Source organism: Belonocnema kinseyi, chromosome 8 (assembly GCF_010883055.1).
Source record: "Belonocnema kinseyi isolate 2016_QV_RU_SX_M_011 chromosome 8, B_treatae_v1, whole genome shotgun sequence".
NCBI lineage: Eukaryota > Metazoa > Arthropoda > Insecta > Hymenoptera > Cynipidae > Belonocnema > Belonocnema kinseyi.
Genome location: NC_046664.1, coordinates 21431146 through 21454615, shown reverse-complemented (window position 1 = coordinate 21454615; position 23470 = coordinate 21431146). Strand labels below are relative to the sequence as shown.

Below are 23470 nucleotides of genomic sequence, written 5' to 3'. Positions count from 1 at the left end.
TGCAGTTAGAACAAATGTATTTTTACCCCAAAAAACAATATGCAATTAAATGAATAGATTTTCAAGTAAATAGTTTAAAAATTCAGCAAAATGTGGAATTTTCAAGCGGAGAAAAAGATTTTTTTTTTAATTCTTACTTATGAACCCAAAAAGATTAATTTTCAAGAAAAATGTGAGTTTTTAACAGTAAATTTAAGTTTAAAAGATAGGTAAATTTTCACTTGAAAAAAAAATTATTTTTATAAAAGAAAAATTAAATTAAATGGAAATTTTTTAAAAATAAATAGTTACATTTTTTACCAAAATGTGGAATATGCGAGTCGAAAAGAAGAATTTTCTACAAAATTCTGATTTATGATCTTGAAAAGATGAATTTTTAGCAAAAAAGTGCATTTTCAACCGAAAAGTTAATTTTTAAACAAAACAGTTAAATTTTCAGTTTAAAAAAATCATTTTTAAGAATGAAAAAACGAATTTGCAACTGAAATATTCAAAAAACTTAAAACAAAAAATGAATTTTTAAAAGATTATTTTAACCAAGGAGTGGAATTTCCAACCTAAACAGACGATTTTTAAATGAAATAGATAAATTTCCTATCAAAAAGTTAAGTTTTCGACCAAATTATTGGGTGTTTACGCCAAAAAAACCTAATTTTTACAAAGCAGTTAAATTTTCAACAAAAAGATTGGTATTTAACCGTAAAAGATTAATTTTTAACCAGACAGTTGCATGTCAAAGAGATACATGTGCAATCAAATTGTTGAATTTTCAAGAAAATTATTTCAAGTTTTAACCATATAATAAAAAAACTTTCAATCAAAAATAGTTAGATTTTCTTATTCCATTCTAACTTACTTCGATTTTAAGTGGGAAATAAGAAAAAGAGCGAAATATAAAAAGGCTGTGAAGTTCTGCAATAAAAATTCAGGAATTTCGACTTTAAAAATTTTATGAAATTATTTTTATACTTTTTTTTTTTAAATTTTTGACCCCATTTACACTATTTTAAATTTCTCAAATAAGTCTGAAGCCTAGTTACTTTACTTATAAAGATTGTATCATATTATTTTTTGTTTACGAATAAAATTTCGTTTTTTCATCGAAGTCTGACTATTTATGCCTTTTCTCCTTAGAACATAAAAATATATGAGAAAAACAGAATACTTGACGAGGAGCTAATGTACGTCTCATTTTGCTTAAGTCGCTTATCCTTTGTAGAAGAACAAAACTCTTTCATCTCCTTTCACACTTTTTGTATCTTCAGAGAAAAAAGAAAAATGGGTTAATAATCTCAGCTATTCGTCTTACTCGTTTAAAGAATATAAGAGAAGTACAAGTACATAATGAAAAGAGAATTTTACTTTATTTTGGGATAAGAAGAATCACATTATTTTTAAATCCTGTTTCTTAATATCTAGAATTTAAAAAATAAGGAAATATATCTATTTTCTAATTATTTTTAAAATTAAGTTGAAGTTGGCCCTATATGTTCCCCCTATCCTTTTAGGGTCTCCTACTTTCCCTCTTTAATCCTATTTCCCCTCTTTACGCCTATTTCCCCTTCCTTACTTCGCCCATCGTTCCCTTACGTTCTACAACGTCTTCCTCCTCTACTTCCCCCTCTTCTCACTTCCCTAGATAACATAAACTTTCCCCTACTTTCCTTTCCCAGCTATTAATTCCCCTCCACTACTCAACTTCACTTTCTTACTATCCCTTCCCTCACATCTCCTAAGTACCCATCCTCACTTGTAACCATTTCCTCTTCTTCCTCTGACTTTCCTTAATTCCCATACCTTCCAACGCCCTATCTTCCCTCACTCTCCTTATGTATCCTCCTCTTAATTCCACTACAACTCTTTCCCATATTTTTTCTGCTGTATTCTACTTATCCTCTATGAAATTCCCCTCACTTCCTATACTTCCACCCTACTCACTTCCTATACTTCCACTTTCCTCACTTCCTATACTTCTACTCTCCTCACTTTACTTACCACCCCACCCTTAATATCCCCGACTTTCTCTTTCATAATTTCCTCTAATTCCGTTTCTCTCATTCCCCAAACCCTTCCCTACAAAATCTTAAAGAGAGGTTTAAAAAATAAAGAGGCAGCCACTTCAATCTCTCACTATTATCCTTATGCTTTTTCCGGCTTTCAAGGGTTTTGTCGCTCTGGGTTGAAAACGTTATAGTTTTGTTTCTGTGTCCATCCGTTATGTTTTATCTCAGGGAGGAGAAAAGGGAATATGGAAATTTAGGGTATTAAGGATTGATGAAGGAAGGGAGAAGTATGAGAAATGGTGGGCAACGAGGATAGTCGAAATATGAGAAATGAAGAGCATAAAAGGAGGACAAGTGAAGGGAGAGATAGTATAAATGTTAGTATGAGTATGGGAGGGTTAACACGGAAAACTAGGTAAGGTTTGAAGAACGATTAAGGGAGGGGCTAGTAGAAGCAATTCAGAGCTAAAGAAGAGAAAAGAAACATTGGAAGGCAGAAATGAGGGAGAAGGTAACAGGGAAGTTATGGTAAGTGAAGAATGGGAAGTGGGGAAATCGAGAGGAGAAAAAGTCAGGAGAGACTTCTGGAAAAATTGAGATGCACAGGAAAAATAAGAGGAGGTGCCAAGAAGGAAGGAAAAGTATTAGAAGAAGTAGAAGTATTAGTAGAAGTAGAAGGAGAAGTATTAGAACTAGGGTAAGGGAGAGGAGGTTTAGTAGAGAAGTGAGTGTGAGTATGGGATGGGTAGCGAGGGAAGAGGGAGTTGTAGGAATAGTGGTAGGAGAGGTAATCAGAGAAATTAAGGAATAGAGAGAAGAGAGGATAGGATAGGAGAATAAAGGATAGAAGAAGAAAGGATATTAAAAGGGAGGATAGGAGAAGTAAGGGAAGAGAGTAGAGGTGATAGAGAGAACAGTAGGCAAGTGATGGTGAGTAAGAGAAGAGAGTTAGGAAATTAGGAATTGAAGAACTAAGTTAAGTTAGGGAGAGTTTTATTTAAAGTGGGAGAGCAGAAGTAGGGGAAATGATGGAAGGGAATAGAGCGTTGGAGTAGACTGGGTAGCAGGGCGGTGTATACGTAAGGGCGGAGACTTTAAGGAAGTTATGGCCAGTAAGGGGGAGAAAGTAGAAGCATTGAGAGCTGTCAAAGTAAGGATAGGTAGAGTATGATTGTATGAAAAGTGACGCGAGGTGTATTAGAGGAATTGAGAAGCAGGGAAGTATAAGAGAAAAAAGTAAAAGAGGGAGAAGTAAAAAAAGGGATAAGTAGAAGATGGTGAAGTCGAAGAGAAGGAAGGGGAAAAGAGTGAAGTAGAAAAGGAAGAAGTAGAAGAGGGAAAAGTTGAAGAGGGAGAAGTAGAAGAGGAAGAAGTAGAAGAGGAAGATCTAGAGGAGGGAGAAGTAGAAAGGGGAGAAGTAAGGGGATCTCTAGTAGAGAAAAGGAGGTGAATAATTGTGTATTTTCTTTGATAATTTCAGGAAGAGTGCATTAGTTTAGAGCAGGAAGTGGAAGAGAGGGTCGCGAACCTCGTGAACATGCTTCAGGCCCGGAAATCAAGACTCATTGAGGCGGCTCGGCAAACCAAGGAAGCCCGAGTGCGAGCTCTGAGGGATCAAGTGACCCGGTGTGCCACCCACCTGCAGACGACAACAGCCCTTCTCACCTTCTGCATCGAGGCTCTCAAGGAAACTGACAGTGCTGCCTTTCTCCAAATCGGAGGGATGCTCTCCGTCAGAGCCGCGACAGCGGCAGGGTCTTGGGGTGGGGCGGAGGGTGTTCAGGAAATAGCTCGTCTTCCGCTCCTCGACCTCACTCTCGATGACAAACCCCTCCGACGATCCATCGATCAGCTTACCTTTGTTCAAATGAAACGTGAGTTCAATTCCACATTTCGCCCCTTTCTTTTCTTGTCTCTTCTTCAATTCACTGCCACCCAATTATAGTATTATCGCACTCCTCACTGTTTCTTTTAGAATTTAGATAGATATTTAATATTGACACTTTTGTCCCTGCTTCAAACCTAATTTTTTAACGCTAATTTTTATCTAACATATTGCACCTCGTAGGGAATATATTAATTGGGGTGTCTACTCACTTGGAAAGCCTGGGAAATCTGGAAACTTCGGGGAATTTTATTGGTCAGGAAAAATGAGGGAATAGCCAGGGAATTTTTTTGTGCTTTCCTAATTTTTTTAATATTGTAATAATTAATTTAATAATGAACAATTCCACGATTAAATAATATAACTTTCAACAAGAAAGTTGAATTTTTAAACAAAAAAAATTTTTCAACCATGAATTTTTCTACTGAAAAAGATGAATTTTCAATCCCAAAATGCAAGTTTACTATCAAATAGTTGAATTTTCAACAAAAAAAGGGCTTTTCAACTAAATAGTTGAATTTTGTAGGCACGAAGATTTGAAGTTTAATTTGTTCATCCTAAGAAATAAATGATTTAGGAAACATTTAGATTTTCGACAGAAAAAAGTTGCTTTTTAACAACAAAAATTATTTTCAATAAAATAGTTAAAATGTAACCAAGGAGATGAACTTTGAAAGGAAATCGTGAATCTTTAACAATAAATGAAATCTTAAACCAAAATTACTTTTATCCAAGTAGCTGAATTTGCAATAAAAGTATATATACCCTTGAAGAGAAACGTATTAGTTAATATTTTAACGAAAAAAAGATTTTTTTAAATAAAAAAAATTTAATATACCAACAAAAAAATTAATTTAAAACAAAAAATCTTAAAGTTCTTATTTTAACTCAGAAATAGAAATTTTCAAGAAAATATTTTAACTTTCAAACGAAAAGATGAATTTCAAACTAAAATCGTAAATCTTAAAAAAAATTCTAACCAATTTAACTTTCAAGCAATCAGTTGAATTTGTAATAACCAAAAGGATGTCAATTTTAAATAGAAAACAATTTAATTTAAAAAAAAAGATAAATTTAAAACAAAAAATTTAAAAGTTCATCTTTTAACCCAGAAATATGAATTTTCAAACAAATAATTGAATCATCAACCCAGCAGATTAATTTTTAATCAAAGGGTTGCATTTTAAACAAAAAAAGACTACATTTTTATCAAAAGAAAAAATTCACACTGAATTGTTGAATTTACAAGTGAAATAGGTAATTTTTTAACGAAAGACTTAAATTTTTAACAAAAAAGGATGAGGTTTCAACAAAGTTTTTGATTAACCAAATAAATTTAATTTCTAATATAAAAGAATGAATTTTTAATGAAACTTGAATTATTAATTAAAAATAAATGTTTCGGGTAAAACAATTTAACTTTTTACCTGGAAATATCGATTTTCAACAAAAAATTTCATTTTTAACCATATAGTAGGATTTTTAACCAAAAAAGCTATCAATTTTAACAAAAAATGAAATAATTAATTAACATTTAACAGGAAAAAGCGAATTTTTAACAAAGCAGTTGATTTTTCAATAAAATTAATTTTAAACAAAGTGAAACATTCAGCCAAACCGTTTTTCGGAACTCATCAATCTGTTTTGATTGAGGATTAAACTGTTTGATTACAAATTCAACTATTTTATTAAAAAATAAATTTTTGTTAAAAATTAAATTTTCGTTAAAAATTTATATTTTTGATTAAGAATTCATCCGTTTTGTGAAAAATTCATCTTTTTAGCTTGCAATTTGAAAAGTTTGCTAAAAAAATTCCACCATTCGGTTGAAATTCAACTGTTTAGTTGAAGATCATTAATTTTGCTGAAAATTCGTAATTTTTTCCGAAAATTAATCTATGTTGGTTGAAGATTTGACTATTTAAATGAAAATTAAACTATTTAAAACTGAAATTTTTTGTTAAAAATTCATATTATGGAATTAAAAAATCGAGTATTTAGTTCAAATTAATTTTTTTACCGAAAAATTATATTTTCGGATTAAAAAAGCAAATATTTCATTAAAGATTCATCATTTTGGGTTTAAAATGCAACTATTCTGTATAAAATGAAATTTTCTTGTTGAAAATTAGCATTTTTGGTCTAAGAATTTAATCGTTTTTTTTTAAATTCATCTTTCTGGCATCAAAAATAAGCAATTTGCTAAAAAATTGTTCTATTTGGTTAAAAATTAAAATTTCAATTAAAAATCAGTCTTGCTATCTTAAATTAGACTATTTATGGTTTAATATAATATAATAATATAATGGTTTAATATATATAATAAAGATTCATAGTGTCAGGTGAAAATTTATCTTTTTGAAAAAAGATCTTTTCTTATGTAAAATTAACTAAATTGTTAATAATTCATCAATAATGTTAAAATTACAATACTCAAAAGAATTTATTCTTCTATTTTCGTGAAAAATCTCCTTATATCCTATTTTTAAATAAATTTAGTTGAATCCATTGAAGTATTTCTAAATAGATAATTAAAGGGATTATTCAAGTATTATTTAATAATACTTTAAAAGTTTGCATGGTCAGAATTGTTTAAAAAATTCGATATTAAATATAAGGATTTTTTTCCAAAATCTGAGTAGACACCCTGATTATTATAGTTTTTAATTTTCAAAAAGATCATTGATAACAAATACAAAAGTATTTGATTAACACCTTTGCTTAAATAGTTTTTAATATTGCTGCTTAATACTTTTTGCCTATACAAAAGAATTGTGTACATATGTAAATAAAATAACTTTTTAAAAAATATTACAATTTTAAGGTGGTTCATAAAACTCTGAAAATTCTTACCCCAAATTATTTCCTTCTAATTAACATTCTTATTCTTATTAATCTAAAACCCAAGTGCCACTTTAAATCCCTCCAAAAAATTGGAAATAACAAATCTATATTTTTTTTCAGCAAAAGGAAGAAATTATTGGGGTAAGAGTGAAAAAATTTGATTTTAAGAACCACCTACCTGAGTTCGGTTCTCAAAAATTAGCATGGATATTAAAAGTATTATCTGTGGTTTTGTGCATGCAAAAAATTGTTGTTTTCTAACCCGCTTGTAACGTTGTGTAATTTTGCGGACGCAGCTTCCGAGGGAGAAGACCGATATCCGACCGCAGGTAAATAAAATTTAAAAAAAAATACCGCAAGTCGGAGCTGAGCGGCTTTAATTTTTTTATTTTATATCTTCATTTCGAGGCGTGCATTTTAAATATAAAGAATTTGAAATTGCAGTTTTGAAGACTTAACAAATTAAAATTGACTCTAAATGTAAGTTGATTTATAATTTATAAAAATTTAATAATAATTTTTTTTAAGACCATTCTAAATCTGTTCAAAATTAAACAATTTATAGTTTTGAACGTTGAAAATAGAACGGTTTAATTGAAACATAATAAAATATAGTTAATTTTTAAATAATTTTAAATTAATACATTTATAATTAAATGTTTTTATTTAACTTGAAATCCTATTCAGACATTTTTTTAAATATTAATTAAAAAACGAAGCATTGTTTAATATTGATAAAATGTTTCATTCTTTATTAAAAATAGGCAATTATAAATAAATATTTATAAATAAGCAATTTAACAAAGTTCTTAATTAGAAACAAATAAAAATAAAAATTGGTTTTTGTATTAAAACTAAAATATTTTTAGGTGTGAATGACCACTGCATTTTCTTGAAAAAAACTTTTCCCAAAATTTAAGTCTTTTGTTGAAAATTATATTCTTCTGGTTGAATATTAATTTTTTGAAATGAAAATTAGTTTTTTTTTTAACAAAAATTAAACTATCACATGTGTAATTGAAAATGTAAATATATTGTTACCAAATAATATTTATTGGTCAAAAATTCTTCTTCTTAGTTGTAAACTTATCTTTTTGTTTGGAAAATAATTTTTTTTGTAATTTAAGAATCAATTTTTAAATGGAAATTTAACTATTTTAATTATTGTAGAAATTGTTTTCTTTTATAGAAATTTTATTTTCTTAGTTAAAAATTCGTAGAAAAGTAGCCTTATTTGTTGAAACTTATTCATTGAAAATTTGTTTCATAATATATTTTTCTATCTGAAGATTTACTTTTACTACTTTTTGCTAAAAATGTATCTTCTTCAGCTAAAAATTATTTTTTGTTGTTAAAAATTTACTTGATTTGTCAAAAATTCGCTTTAGAGTTATAAATTAATTTTGTCATCTGAAAATGTAACTATTCCATTTTTGCTTTAAAAATGTATCTTTTTTATATAAAACTTTATTTATTTTTCTGAAAATTCGCCTCTTTATGGTTAAATTTAATTGTTTTTAGTTTTAAACAAAGATATTTTTTGGTTGAAAGATCAATCTTACATTTTTTGTGGAGATTTCATTTTTTATTGGAAATGAAAATACTTACTTGAAAATAGAACTAGTTTGTTAGGAATTCATTTTTTTGGATGATTATTTCTCAATTTAGTTGAAAAATTTTTTTTGTATTCAAAATTTAACTATTTTTTTTTTGAAAATTATTTTCCTTTACTAGAAAAGTAATTTTTTTCAGTGAAAATCTAACTACTCAATGTTTGGTTAAAATTTATCTCTTTTGACTAAGAATTCAGCTATTTGTTATGAAAATCCCTTCAGTTTGTTGAAAATTAATCTTGTTCGTTGAAATGATATTTTTTTATAAAAGCAATATTTCTTTGATTGGAAATTTAAATATTAGCTTGCAAATTCCTCTACGAATTCAAATATTTGTTTGAAAATTAATGTATTTTCCTTAAAAATCCATTTTTTAAATTAAAAATTAATTTTTTTCAACACAAAATTGCATCGTTCTATTTTTTGTCCAAAATTGATCTTTTTTAATAACAATTTAATTTTCTTGCTTAAAAATTCATCTGCTTGATTACAAATTTATTTCGTTTGGTTAAAAATTATAATTTTTTTAAATAAAAATTAATCTATTCTGTTTGAAGTTCAAAATTTATTTTCTAGGTTGAGAATTAATTTCTTTGTTTAAATATTTAACTATCAGCATAAAAATACATTAAAAAATTTAAATATTTTTTCGAACATTTATGTTTTTTGTTATAAATTGATCTTTATTGGTTGAAAATTAATCATCCTGGTTTAAAATGTATCTTTCTGTTTGAAGCCTAATTTTATTTATTGAAAAATATTTTTTTCACGGGAAATTGAACTATTCCATTGTTTGTCGAATTTTTTTGTTTATAGAAATTTGATCTTCTTATTTGAAAATTCATTTGTTCGATTGAAAATTGGTTAAAAAATAATTTTTTAAATTAAAATTTACATGTTTTGTTTTAAATCATAGTTTATCTTCGTGGCTGAACATTTATTTCTTTGGTTAATTATTTAACTATTAGTTTAAAAATTCCTTTAAAAGATCGAATATTTGTTTAAAAATTCATGTATTTTGTTAGAAATTAATCTTTATTGCTGAAAAATTAAACTTCTTGTTTGAAAAATGATTAAAAATTTTTTTTTTCAAAATTGAATCCTTTTCTTATAAAATTCGTACTCTTAAATCAAAAATCCCATTTTTTATGTGTAAAAAATACATCTCTTTGCGTTGAAAACTCAACTGTTTTGCTAAAAATTCGTTTTGTTGGCTTGAGAATTAAACATTTTGGATGAGTTTTTTTTTTAATTGACTCAAAAATATTTGTTTGATGAATATTCCATTCTTTTGTTAAAGATTGAAAGAGTACTGTGCTCAGTGTGAGGATTCTACCAATTAAAAAAATTTTTTTAAAATGTTATTGATAAAAAAAAAGTGCAAATAAAAACTAGCGGTTATTGCCATTTTTTGAAGGTGGACGTCTTAGCCTCACACTGCGGGGTAAAGAAAGACACACTTTCGATTTCATATAATTAGTTACTTAAAGATAAATTAAAATTGCTTGAACGTCACGATGTGCAAAAAATGTTCAGAATTTATATATTTAAAGCATCACTATCTAATTATAATTCCTTCGTGCAATTTACTGAAAAAAAATCTAAAAAGAAATCGCGCTTAGCCCCGTCTTACGAAATAAAACAAGAAATATTGGAAGAAAATCGTCTCTCCTTATTCGGTAGTTTGAAGAAAGGATGACTGTTAGCAATTTTCAAGTTTTTGCTCGGGGCGATTCGTTTAACAATATTTTAGCTTTGACTAAACGTTTCAAAAGGGGTTTAATTAGCTACCTGTCTCGGCGTAACTACGCTAACGATCTCGCATTATACCGTTGTCGAGTTCAGCCACGAGTTCCTTCGACCCCTTATCAAATTTGCCAGCAAGACGGACTTTCTTTTCAACAAAGTGCTGATTCACCATCAAGAAAAATTAAAGTTTAAGTAATTTTTAAAGTTGCTGATGAAGCAAGAGTTAAAGAGTGGAATCTAAAAAGCTCAAACCTGGCATTCACCACGATATTTATTAGGGTGGTCAAACATCCCAGTTGAAAATTCCTGTACAGGATCCTTGGAGGATCCTGGACATGTTTCTGGATGTGAACCTGCAAAATTGAGAAACGGGTTTCTGTACAGGTATTTTTTAAAGGGAACTGTACATGATTCTGGAAAGCCACCTGTACGCAAGCTAAACTTTGGATGATCGTGTACAGGTTCGTTCAGAGAGTAAATTGAGGAGCGTGTTTCTGTACAGGTATTTGGGAAAACAAACTGTGCATGCTACTGCAAAGGAACTTTTATGCAAGCTAACCTTCGAATGATCCTGTACAGGTTCTTAAACAAAGTGAATTATCGCAGGTTTCTGTACATGTTATTGTCGAAGAAAAGTTTACACGATCTTAAAAAGGAACCTGTATGCAAGCTAACCTTTGAATGATCCTGTACAGGTTCCTTCAGAGGGTAAATTTATACGCAGGTTTCTGTGTATACGCAGGTTTCTTTGGTGAAGGAAACTATACGTGATACTGCAAAGGAACCTGTATGCAAGCTAACCTTTGGATGATCGTGTGCAGGTTCCTTTAGAGAGTAAATTGAGAAGCGGGTTTCTGTACAGGTATTTGGGAAAACAAACTGTGCATGCTACTGCAAAGGAACTTTTATGCAAGCTAACCTTCGAATGATCCTGTACAGGTTCTTAAACAAAGTGAATTAACGCAGGTTTCTGTACAGGTTAATGTCGAAGAAAACTTTACATGATCTTAAAAAGGAACCTGTATGCAAGCTAACCTTTGGATGATCGTGTACAGGTTCCTTGTATGGAGTGAATTGAAACGCGGGTTCCTTTACACGTTTTTAGCGAAAGAAATTTTACATGATACTGAAAAGGAAACTGTATGCAAGCTAACCGTTGAATGATCCTGTACAGGTTCTTGCACAGAGTGAAATGAGACGCAGGTTAATGTACAGGTTATTGTCGAAGAAAACTGTACATGATCTTAAAAAGGAACCTGAATGCAAGGTAACCTTTGACTGATTCTATACAAGTTCCTAGAGTAATTTGAGACGCGGGTTCATGTACAGGTACTTTTTCAGGATCACATACCTAAACCATCATATAATGGATCTTCAAGGGAATAAAAAAGTAAAGCAACTTTAGAGCTGTAAGCGACATGAGTTTTGCGACGGCTTTCTATTCAATTCTTTAATATTTATCAATGTTCCATTGTTTATTTAAATTGAGCGATTATAAATAAATATTCAAAAGTAAAAAAATTAAAACTAAATTTAAAACAATACAAATCCTTTTGAATAGTTAATATATGAAAGTTCTAAATTAGAAACGAATAAAACTAAACAACTCGATCGTTCAAAGTTTTCTTTTTCGGTGCAGGCTCCCTTGCAGAATCATGTACAGGGTCCTCCCAGGTTCTTGTACAGGAATTTTCAACTGAAATGCATTGGAATATTTTTTTATTTTATTTTGATGCATATGACGCTTAAAAAATTTTAAAACCAGACAAAAATGAATGTGTAAAAAAATGATATTTAAAAGTTCGGCATGCCCCATATAATTTAAGACGCTTTTTCCGATAAAGAAAAAAAAAGTTTTTGTAAATGTTATTCAGAATCTTCAATATTAAGTAATTGGAGTTGAAAGTCAAGATGTCAATTGTTAATTAGCTTTAAATTACAAATGAAAAGTAACTTTTTAAATATCACAAAAATACTGATTTGCTTATACAAATCAGGTTTGTTAAATTTTATTCATTATTATCCTTGAAAAGTATAAAAAGTTTCAAATTTCAGAAAAAACTGTAAATTATTATTTTCATTAATTTGAATTAATTATTATCTCTCGTTACTTGAAAAATTGGACCAAAAGATTAAACTTTTAGGAAATAACTGAATTTTTCATCAAATTCTTTAATTTGAAATTTGAAAAAATGCATTTTCTACGCGACAGTTGAATTTTCATACCCAAAAAGTGAATTTTCAACAAATAATATAATTTTTCAAGATATTGAAAGATTTATATTTTTATTGGAGAATTTAAATGTTTAGTCAAGAATTAATTTACTTTGTAGTAAGTTGAACAATTTTGTTAGACATTTTTGGTCGAAAATTCAACTTTTGTGTTGAAAATTCAGTTTTTTTTTCTTGAAAATTAACCAGTTTGGTAGAAAGTTCATTTCTTTTGATGAAAACTAAACTACTTGGTTGAAAGTTAAACTAATTTGTTAAAAATTTATTTTTTGCTTAAAGTTTCTGAATTTTAGTTGAAAATGGTTTGTTTGAAAGTTGAACTGTTTTCTTCAAAATTCGTGTTTTTTTTTATTTTTGAATTAATTTTTTTAATTTCAATTTCAGTGTACAATTTTTACCATAAGTTTTTAAGTTTTATTTCGAAATTCAACTATTTTGTTCAAAAGTAATTCATTTGGTAAAAACATTATCTTCCTTGGTAGAAAATAATTGTTTCTGGTTGAAGATTTATTTTGTAGCTAAAACATTAATTATTCCAGTTAAAGATTCACCATTTTAGTTGAAAATTAGGTTTTTGTTATTGTTAAAATTTAACTTTTTTTTACTGAAAATGTATCTTTTTGTTCTGAAACTAAACTATATTTGGTTGAAAATTCGTATTTTATTTAAAAATTAATTTCTTAACTGCTAATTGAAGTATTCAATTTTTTCTTATAAATGTACCTTTTTTTAGTTTAAAAGTCATCTATTTGGTTGAATAGTAATTTCTTTTATTTAAAATTCGTCCTGTTTGATAGAAAATGGATCTTTTTGGTTAAACATTTTTTTTTGTAGCTGAGAAATTTATTTATTTTAGTTTAAAATTGATCATTTCAGTTTAAATATGAAACATTTGAAAACCATTTTTTTCTATTAGTGAAACATTAAATTTTAAAATTTTAAAAGCAAGCATTGTTTTTTTTTGGCAGAAAATTAATTTGTGCGATTGAAAGTTAATTTTATGGTTTAAAATTAAATTATTCGGTGTTTTTTGTTGAAAATTCGTATTTTTGTGTTTAAAATTATTCTCCTTGGTTGAAAATTTATTCTTTTTAAATTGATAATTCGAATACATGTTTGAAAGTTGTTCCTACAATGTTAAATTTTTTTAGTTAAAATTGCATAATTTTAGCTAAAAATTAATTTTTTAGGTTGAAAATTCATTTATTTTGTTTACAATGAATTCACTTGATAGAAAATTTAACAATTTCGTAAAAAGATAAATTTTTCTAAAAATTCAACTGTTGTTTTAAAAAATTTATCGTTCTGCATTAGAAATTCCACCAATTTGAGAATTAGGTTTTTCTGCTAAAAAAGTAATTTTTTTGTAATAATTCAAATGTTTTCAGAATTTTTTATTCTACGTTAAACAGTTTTATTGAAAGTTCATCTTTCTGCGTTAACAATTCAAAATCCTTGTAAATAAATTTTACTTTTTGATTTATTATTAATATTTTTGTTAAAAGTTTCTATTTGTTTTTAAAAATTAGTTTATTTGTAAAAAATCATTTTTGTTAATATTCGAATTCTTGGTTAAAAATTGAACTACTGATTTTAAAAGTTGATTTTTTTGATTGAGATGTATCATTTTAGTTGAAAATTTATCTCTTTGGTTTCAAACTTTCTTACTTCTTTTAAATTTCTTGTTGTAAAAATTTAGGCTTTTTATTTAAGAGTATCTCTATTCCGTTTTTTATTTAAAATGTATGTATTTCGTTTAAAATTATTTGTTTTCTCTTTATAAAAAATCAATCGTTCACAATTGAAAATGTATTCTTTTTTTTTGTACAAAATTAATGTTTGCGTTTAAAAATTAATTGTTAAGGTTAAAAATTAAATTATTTGGCTCAAAATTAATATACTTTATAAAAAATTCAACAAAATTCAACATTTTTTAAAAGAATTTAATTATCATTTTCAAAAATTTTCGTTCTGCATTAAAAATTCAACTAGTTGGTCGATTTGTTAATATTTTTGTGGAAAATTCAGAATTTGTTGAAAATTCTTCTTTTTCGGGAGAAAATTAATCTTCTTTCTTGTATTTTTTTATAATTAGAATTATTGGTTGAAAGTCGAATTACAATATTAGAAAATTTTGTTTTGGTTGAAGCTGCATCATTTTAATTGAAAATTAATTTATTTGATTAAAAATTAACCCGCTGTATAGAAAATTCAAAAAGTTGTCAAAAGATAAGTTTTCTCTAAATATTCAACTGTTATTTTCAAAATTTGTCTTTCTGCGTTAAAAATTTAACTATCGGGTCGATAATTGATATTTGTTGTGAAAAATTCATGTGTTTTTTCGAAAATTCGTTGTTTTTTTTTTGAAGAAAATTAATCTTGTTCGTTAAAAATTGATTTCTTTATAATTAGAATACTTAGTTGAAAGTCGAACTACAATGTTAGAAATTTGTTTTCTTGTTAAAAATGTATCATTTAAGACGAAAATTCATTTTCAGATTAAAAATTAAATTATTTAGTTAAAAATTAACCTACTTTGTAGAAAATTTAACAATTTTGTGAAAGTAATTTTTTGTTTAAAAGTTCATTTGCTTAAAAAAAAATCATATTTCTATGTTGAAAAATCAACTGATTTGTAAAAACATCTTATTTTTTCCTTAATAATGAACTTTTTTTGTGAATAATTTATGTGTTTTGTTGAAAGTTCGTCATCTTTAGTCAAGACAATTTTTTTACTGGAGATGTATAATTCCTGTTGAAAATTCATTTTTTGGTTTGAAAATTCAATTATTTGGTTAAAAATGAAACTACTTTTTCGAAAATGCAATTAAATTGATTAGTTGAAAGATTTTAATCAAGAAAATGTTATTATTCCCCAGCCTGTGTCAGTTTAAATATAAAGAAATTAATAAACAAAAAATAAAATAAAATATAAAAAGTTTAATTTAAAGAACACTATTTTGCATTGAATTGAAGAAAACGTTTCTTAAAAATACTTTTTTCATTTAATCTAAAATAAATTCCAAATAAAAAAATCATTTTAAATTGCAGAAACTTTTCTTTGAACAAATATTCTCAGTAAATTTATTTTAGGATTTTTCGGGTTCTCTATAAATCCGTTGTTTCCACGCGAATCCACCTTAATTCCCTCTTTTACCGGAAACGGATTACCCTCTCGCCGGACAAACACGAACGTATGTAATATTAAATGTCCGGCAAACTGCCATAAAGGATTTTATTTCATTCATGATGCTTTTGTCAAAGTAACTCCACTTCGTTTCTCTTTGCATCCGGATGGAGATAGGATGGCACTGAGAATAGAGAAAGAGAAAAAGAAAAAGAGAAAATAAAATGAAGGAAAGAGACAATTAAATACAAAGCTCCTAGTGAGGAGAGTGCAAATACAAATGCGAGATATGACGTCCGCAAAAAAAGACGCTGATCAGAACACCTGACTCTTTTCAGAATGGAGGACGTCAATTAAAATTAAAATTCAGCTGTGCAAAGGAAAGATACGTTTTTAGGTCTAGTTGGTTCTCCAGAAAGCAGATTAAAGCACTTTTTGAAAATGGGGAAAAGTATTCTTTATTCTTTGACATTCAGCCTTTCCAGATAAAATTATTTAGGCTAAATTTAATAATTAAATGAGAAAATACTTTCCAGATGAATTAGTGATTGAACCTTGTAAAGTTTGATTTAAAAATATTAATTGAATTTTCAAAAAAATGATTAGAAAATATTTTTTTAGCTCGAGGGGCACGTTCTTCGAACTTTTAAATTAGTAAAAAAATAAAAATTTCAATATAAAAGAAACTAAGAATCTTATTCCTAGATACTATTTTACTAAATTGATACCTCAATAGTTTGATTTAAAAATATATTTCAGTTTCGAGAAAATTGAAGAGGATTTTTTTTCGCTTTAGAGGTACATGTTTTTAATTGTGGACCATGATAAAAAATGAAATTTTTAATTTTTTTAAATATGTGAATTTTCTTTTATGCTGTTTAGTTAATAATTCTATTCCCAAAAAGTTTGAAAAAAAGTATTATAAGTTTTCAAAAAAATGAAGGCACGTTTTCCAACTTTGGACAGTAATATAAAATCAAATTTTCAATTTAAAGAAAAAGTTAGAATTCTTATTCTAAGTATAAAATTGTTGAAAAGACCCACAAAAATTTTAATCACAAAATATTTTTAGGTTACAGGAAAATGGAAACGAAAGTTTTTTCTTCGCTTGAGTGGCAATTTTTTTTAACTTTAGAAAGTGATAAAAAATCCAAATTTCAATTTAAAAAAAGTGAGGGTTAAATTTCCAGGTATTGAGTTGATAAATCGATACCAAAAAATTTTGATCACAAAAGATTACTAGGTTACGGAAAAATGGAAGGGGAAGGTTTTCCTTTGCTCGAGGGGCATATTTTTTTAACTTTAGAAAATGATAAAAAATTTAAATTTCATTTTTAAAAAAGAGAAAGTTGAACCTCTAGATATTGAGTTGCTAAATCGATACCAACAAATTTCGATTACAAAAAATTATTAGGTTTCGAGAAAATAAGGGCAAGTTTTTTTCGCTCCGGGGGCACATTTTTTAAACTTTGGATCAGGATCAAGAATAAAATTTTCAATAATTTTTTTAATATTTGAATTTTCTTTTATGTCATTTACTTAATAAATCTTAACCCGAAAAGTTTTAATTTAAACTAAAAGTAAGGATGAACTTTCTAGTTCTTGGTATGCTAAATCGATTACAAAACAGATTTAATTTAAAATTTAATCAGATTTCCATAAAACGAAGGGAAAATTTTTCTTCTCTCGAGGGGCATGTTTTTTTCACTTTTTGACAGTGATAATAAATCCTATTTTTAATTTAAATAAAAAAGAGAGAATTTTCTATAATTTGAAGGGCTTTTGGAAGGGTTAAAACATTTGAAGAACTTTTTAAATGATTTTTGCAATTCACTCATTTCTCATTCATTTGAATTATTTTTTATTCAACTTGAATTATTTTGAAATCTTATGCATCAAACGCTTTTGAGTCCTGTTTAATTTTAATGAGTATGAAGTCATTAAAAACTTTTCAACGACCTTAAAATGGTTTTAAAAATTGAAAGAAATTTTTTTATGATTTTTGCGATGCATTTAAATTCATTTCGAATTTAAACTGAATTCTTTTAAATTCTTTGGAATTTTTTTTAATTCTTAAAAATTATCTTTATTTTTTTTTTAAATTATTTGAATTCTTCTACATTTTTGAAATTCAAATCGAAGTTTTAAGCATTTTATAAAATTATTTTAAATTCCGTTAAAATTTTCTGAGACTGTTTCAAAATCACTGAATTTAATGAATTTTTCATATTTTTTAATGTTTTCTCATTCATTTGAATTCTTAACTCTAGTAGTTTTGAAGTCTTATTAATTAAATTCTTCTGAATTCTTTTCAATTTAAAAGAGTATTAGTTATTTGAAACCTTTTGAAGGGCCTTCAAATGGCTTCAAATATTCGGAGAATCTTTTTAATGATTTTTGCAATTCATTTTAATTCATTTCGAATTTAAACTTAATTCTTATTAATTTTTCCTTAATTCTTTTGAATCCCTTAAAGTTTTTTTATTTCACTTGAATTTTTCTAAATTTGATTAATTCAACTCGAATTATTAGGCATTTTATCTAATCCTTTTGATTTTCCCTGAAAATTTCTGAATTTTACTTCAAAATCACTGAATAGATATAATTTTTCATGCTTTTGGATTTTTTCTAATTCATTAGAGTTCTCTGAATTTAACTCTAATGATTTTGGAATTTTATTGATCAAATTCTTTTGAATTCTTTTGAATTCTTTTCAATTTCAAAGAGTATTAATTATTAACAATTGTTAAGAAGGTTTCAATTATTTGAAGATATTCTAAAATGATTTTTACAATTCATTTGAATTCATTTGGAATTGAACCTAGAATTTATCAGTTTATTCTGAAGTCCTTGATATTCACTTAAATGTTGTATGTCATTTAAATTCTTCTGAATGCGCTCAATTTAACTCTAGCTCTTAAGCATTTCATCAAATTCTTTTGAATTCCTTTAAATTTTTCTGAAACCACTTCAAGATTACTGAATATAACGAATTTGTATTATTTTTGAATTTTTTTAAATCCATTTTTTGAATTTAAATTATATTGTTTTAAAGTCTTTTCAATAAAATTCTTTTGAATGCTATTCAATTTTAAAGGGTGTTAGTCATTTGAAACCTTCTGAAGGGCTTACAAAAGGTTTCAGATATTTTAAGTAATTTTCAAATAATTTTTGGAATTCATTTAAATTCATTTCAGATTGAAGCTAATTTCTTATTAATTTATTCTGAATTATTTTCAATTCTTTGAAATTCTTTGGAGTTCTCTTCAATTCTTTGGCAGTTTTCTGAATTTTTTACTTCACTTGAATTCTTCTAAATTCAATAAATTCAAGTCAATGAAGTTTTCTTAACACCTCTAGAATTCTCAAGCATTCTATCAAATTCTTTTAAATCCCCATAAACTTTTCTAAAATCTCTTCACACTTACTGAATTTAATGAATTTTCAATATTTTTGAATTTATTTTCTGATTCACTTGAATTCTTTTGAATCTTACTTGAATCGTTTTGAAGTCTTACGAATCAAATTCTTTCGAATTCATTTTAATTCTAAAGAGTATTTGTCACATAATTAAAAATGTGATAAGGTTAGAATTTTGTTTTTAAATATTAGTGATAAGGAACAATAAAAAGTTAGTGAGGGAAAAGTCGGGAAATTTTGAAAATAATGTTTTGCGGCCATCCTGCATATTAAAATTAATATAAAAATTTAAAAGAGAGAGGTCTATGCGCTTTTGAATAAAGCCGATCTCTTTTCCCTGTTTTATGATCGAAGTAATTCGCACTGGCGTTTCGCGAACTTATTCTTCCACTTAACGTACGTTTTTATAGAGGTGACTCTGTTTGCTTCCAAGCGATAAACTTTCACGCGACTCGACGTTAAGTATTATCGATTTCTTTACACTGTCGTGGTTTTGCTCTTTCCTACTCTGTCACGACTTTTCTTATCAAAATGTACCCTTTTTCCACCGAATGGTGATTTTTCCTTCTAGAAGCTCAAGAAAATGTAGAAAGCTTGTCTGAGTCTTCATATTGTTAGGCATTTCTTTCCCATAGAATAAATTTAAAGTGTCTTAAATTAATTATTTATATATTTGTTAGTCTTTTTTTTAAAATGGGGGCCTAAATTCATGCTCTCCTCTTTTGAATAAATAAAAAACCAAAAAGTTAAGTTTTTAAAATTTCGTAATTGAAAAATGTTAGAGTTCCAGAAATTCCAATCAGAGTTCTGTTTCCCTGGATGAGTTCTATAAAGAACTTTTGTGAGACCTTTTGGTCACCTTAGAATAAAATAAAACTACTGAACTCTGAAGGTATCCGACAGAGTTCGAATTTTAAGAGGTTCATGAATTCTGATTAGAGTTGCGTCCCCAATCCCGAACGAAACAGTTCTATCAAAAACTCGTATAACACTTTTTCTATAAAACCAAAATTTAAAAACCACATTACTTAAAAGACATCTAAATTTTTTCATTTTTTATATTTTTTCAATTATTACACATTTTGAATATAATTATTATTTAGATGATTTAAAGTAATCGTATAAAGTACAAATCCATATCTAAAAGGAGTTTTAATTAGAGTTCTGTACCCCCAGAATATTTTATAAGAAAATTTTGACACCACTCTACGGTCAACCCAAAGTCAAAAAATTACATCACTTGAAAGATACAAAAAGCACTTCAAATTTTAAGAGTTCCTGGAATTATGATTAGAGTTCTGCCCCCTCCTCAAAAAAACTCTCACACTACTCTTCAATCAAAAAAAAAAAATACCAAAAAATAAAGCATACTGAATATGGCAAACAGTATTTGAATTATAAGAGTTCCAGCAATGCTGATTAGAGTTCTTCCTAAATCCCAAGTAAAAGAGTTCTCTGAAAAACTCGTATGACACTTTTCTATAAACTCAAAATCCAAAAACTACAGCACTTTTAAGACCTCCAATATTACAAAATTTCCAGGATTTCTAGGAATTCTGATTCGAATTCTGCTCCCAATACCAACTAAAAGAGTTCTCTAGAAAACTCGTATGACTCTGCAAAAGTTCTGTATAAATCCCGTATAATACTTTTATATCAATACAAAAACTGCAGCACGTTGAAGACATCCAATGGATTGCAAATTTTAGGAGTTCCAAGTATTAATTAGAGCCCCCCCCCCACCCATATTTCTGTAACACTTCCAAGACACCTACAATTTCTTAATAGTTTTTAAACTTCGGTTTAATCGGAAATTGATACAAGAATTCTTTTATAAAACTTCTCAGGTGAGGAGGGGGGGGGGGGGGCTCTGATTAGACCTTCTAAATGCTCTAACCAAATTTCTTCAAAAAGTTCAGAAATCTTTTGGAACTAATGGATCGTTTTAAAAAATCTTATCGGTGGGAGCTGGCTTTTTTCTTAATTTGTGTGTGTGAGAGTGGCCAGAACTGTTTCTGAAAAGCAAGAGGAATTTTACAACTACTCTTAATCTACTCAAAACTCATAAGTAAGCTTTTTTTAAGGCATAGGAGGGGGGGGGGTGAGGGCATACACTTAGCTGGGAAAATATTAAATTCCTGAAATTTTTAACATTTGAAAAAAAGTACATTGACACCAGTGTTAAAGAGCATGATGTGTCTGACTATATCTCTACCGTTACTACTGATGTCCAGTGGTGATAATATAGTGGTCACAGTAGAAGTGATCGAGATCTGGCCAGCCAGCTTCTCTCTCAGAGGACTACGAAATTTATCATGCATCGTCCACAGATATCGATTTTGATTCTCTAACGGATTCAGTTCCAATCATTCGGAGAAGCAAATGCACTTGGCACATCTATCTTGTTTGTATTCAGGCTCTACTATCGTCACATTTCTCATTTTTAATTTAAAAAAATTAATTTTCCATTCTTAATCATTTTGTAATCAATGTAATTAATCTTGTTATTAATTAAATAAGTTATTGAGAAATAGTCTATACCCAGGCTTCCAACTAAAGATAGTCTTGACACTATTTGACACTTTTTTGAAGCAATTTCACTATTTCGATACTTAAAAAAAAGTTATACTAAAGACACTATTTTCTCATTTTATCCGCGAATGTGGACAAAGGTGTTGAAGCTCCAAGCAAGTAGTTGAATTTTTATTGAAAATTTTTTATTTAAAATTAAAAAAAAAATCTTGGATTGAACCAAATGGTAAGAATTTTTTAATCAAAAGGATTTTAAATTTAAAGGATTAGTTTTCTTTCAAAAAGATTAATTTTCCATTCATACACACATTTTTGATTAAATTGTTAAATTTTCAACAAAGAAAATTAATTTCTTACCTGAAAAAGAAGAATTTTCTATAAAGCAGGTGCATTTTCAAACAAAAAATATTAATTTCCAACAAAACAGTTCATTTACGACTAATCAGTTTAATTTCCAATAAAATAGTCAAATTTGCAACTAAAACTATAAATTTTTAACTAAATCAATGAATTTTTAATAAACTATTGACATTTTCGAAAAAATGTTATAATTATTTCAATAAAAAAAGATTTTTATTAACAATATTACATTTTCAACCAAATAGTTCAATTTTATACCAAATTGTTGAATATTGGAGCAAAAAATAAGTATTTTCTACAAAGCAGCTAAATTTATGATTAAAGAATCTGGATTTGCGAGACAAAATTTAATTTTTGCGCAAAACAAATTAATTTCTAACCATACAGTTGCATTTTAACCAAAAAAGATTACATTTATTTACACATGAGTATTTGACCAAATAGTCGAATTGAATCAACCAAGAAGATTGGTTTTCTGCCAGAAAATAAAAAAAAAAAGTACATTAATTTTTAAACAAATAGTTACTTTTTTAAACAAGAAGAATAGGAACCAACAGAAATAGAGTTTTTATCTAAAACTGTAAATTTTCATTAAAAAAATTAATGTTTAAAATAATATTTCAACTTTTAACCAAGGAGTTTAATTCTCAATGTAGAGAGTTACGTTTTTAACTAAAAATGTAATTGTTAATATTCAGCCCAAAAATGTGAATTTTCAATGAAAAATTAATTTTTTCTACATAGATAAAAATTAATTAGATGATTTCATTTCTAACCAAGAAAGATTAATTTTTTTCAGAACCAGATGAATGTTCAATCCTAAATGATGAATTTTTAACAAAATAGTTGAATTTTTATTCAAATGAAATTTTCTTAGCCAAGGATAAAAATGTCAATCAAATGGAAGAATTTCCAACAAAATAAAGCAATTTTTAATTTAAAATTTAATAAAAAATTTTATGAAGAAAAAGAATGAACTTTCAAAGAAAAATAATCAGATTTTCTGATTTGGTTCTATTAATTCACTAAAAATCCATTTTTAAACTGTTTTTTTTTTAATTTGCAAAATTCTGAGGATTATGATTGTTTAAATCTTCAGTCAGGTTCTGTTAATTCTAATTGCAAAAATCTTCTGTTTTTTTTTTAATTTTGAATGCGAGAAAGTTTCTGTGTTCAAAAAAATTTTAGGATTGTTTGTAAAGATTTAAAAAATTATTTTAGTTTTTAGGGTTATAAAGACGAGATGATACTCTAGAAAAATTGGAAGTATAGAAATTTCACAAGATTTCTGAAAATCAGTCATGTAATGTAATCTAGGAAAAAATTCACTTTGAGATTTTTTTTTAACTCGAAGGACGAATTTTTCAAATTTATTTTGGCTCCGTGGAACCTCAAGATATTGATTAATCTATTTTAAATTTCACAAAGGGATAAAGGAACCAAAATTAAACTTTTTTAGGCTGTTTTTTAATTTTTAAATAAATTTTTTGCCTAGTATTTATCGAAGTTTTTTTTGGATCGATAAGGTTCACGTTAGAACAAAGAATAAATTACAATGCCAAATATACGAATTCGAGACCTGGGGAATAAATCTTCTTGGACAGCAAAGAAATTTCCTTCGGATGATAAATGATCTTGCTGCTGTCATTTTCGGCTGCTTTTGTTCAACTGAGACAAAGCAGTCCTTTTTAAAAAATGACGCATA

The 23470-nt window shown here is 27.2% G+C and overlaps 1 protein-coding gene across 1 annotated transcript in view; it reads left to right on the top strand.

Annotated features, from left to right (window-relative positions):
- Positions 1-23470, top strand: part of LOC117178860 (E3 ubiquitin-protein ligase TRIM9) — a 600032-nt gene that overhangs the window by 542695 nt on the left and 33867 nt on the right. Inside the window, exon 4 of the mRNA XM_033370368.1 lies at positions 3484-3877. Within this exon, the coding sequence (XP_033226259.1) occupies positions 3484-3877 (394 nt within the window). The remainder of the gene's footprint in view (positions 1-3483; positions 3878-23470) is intronic.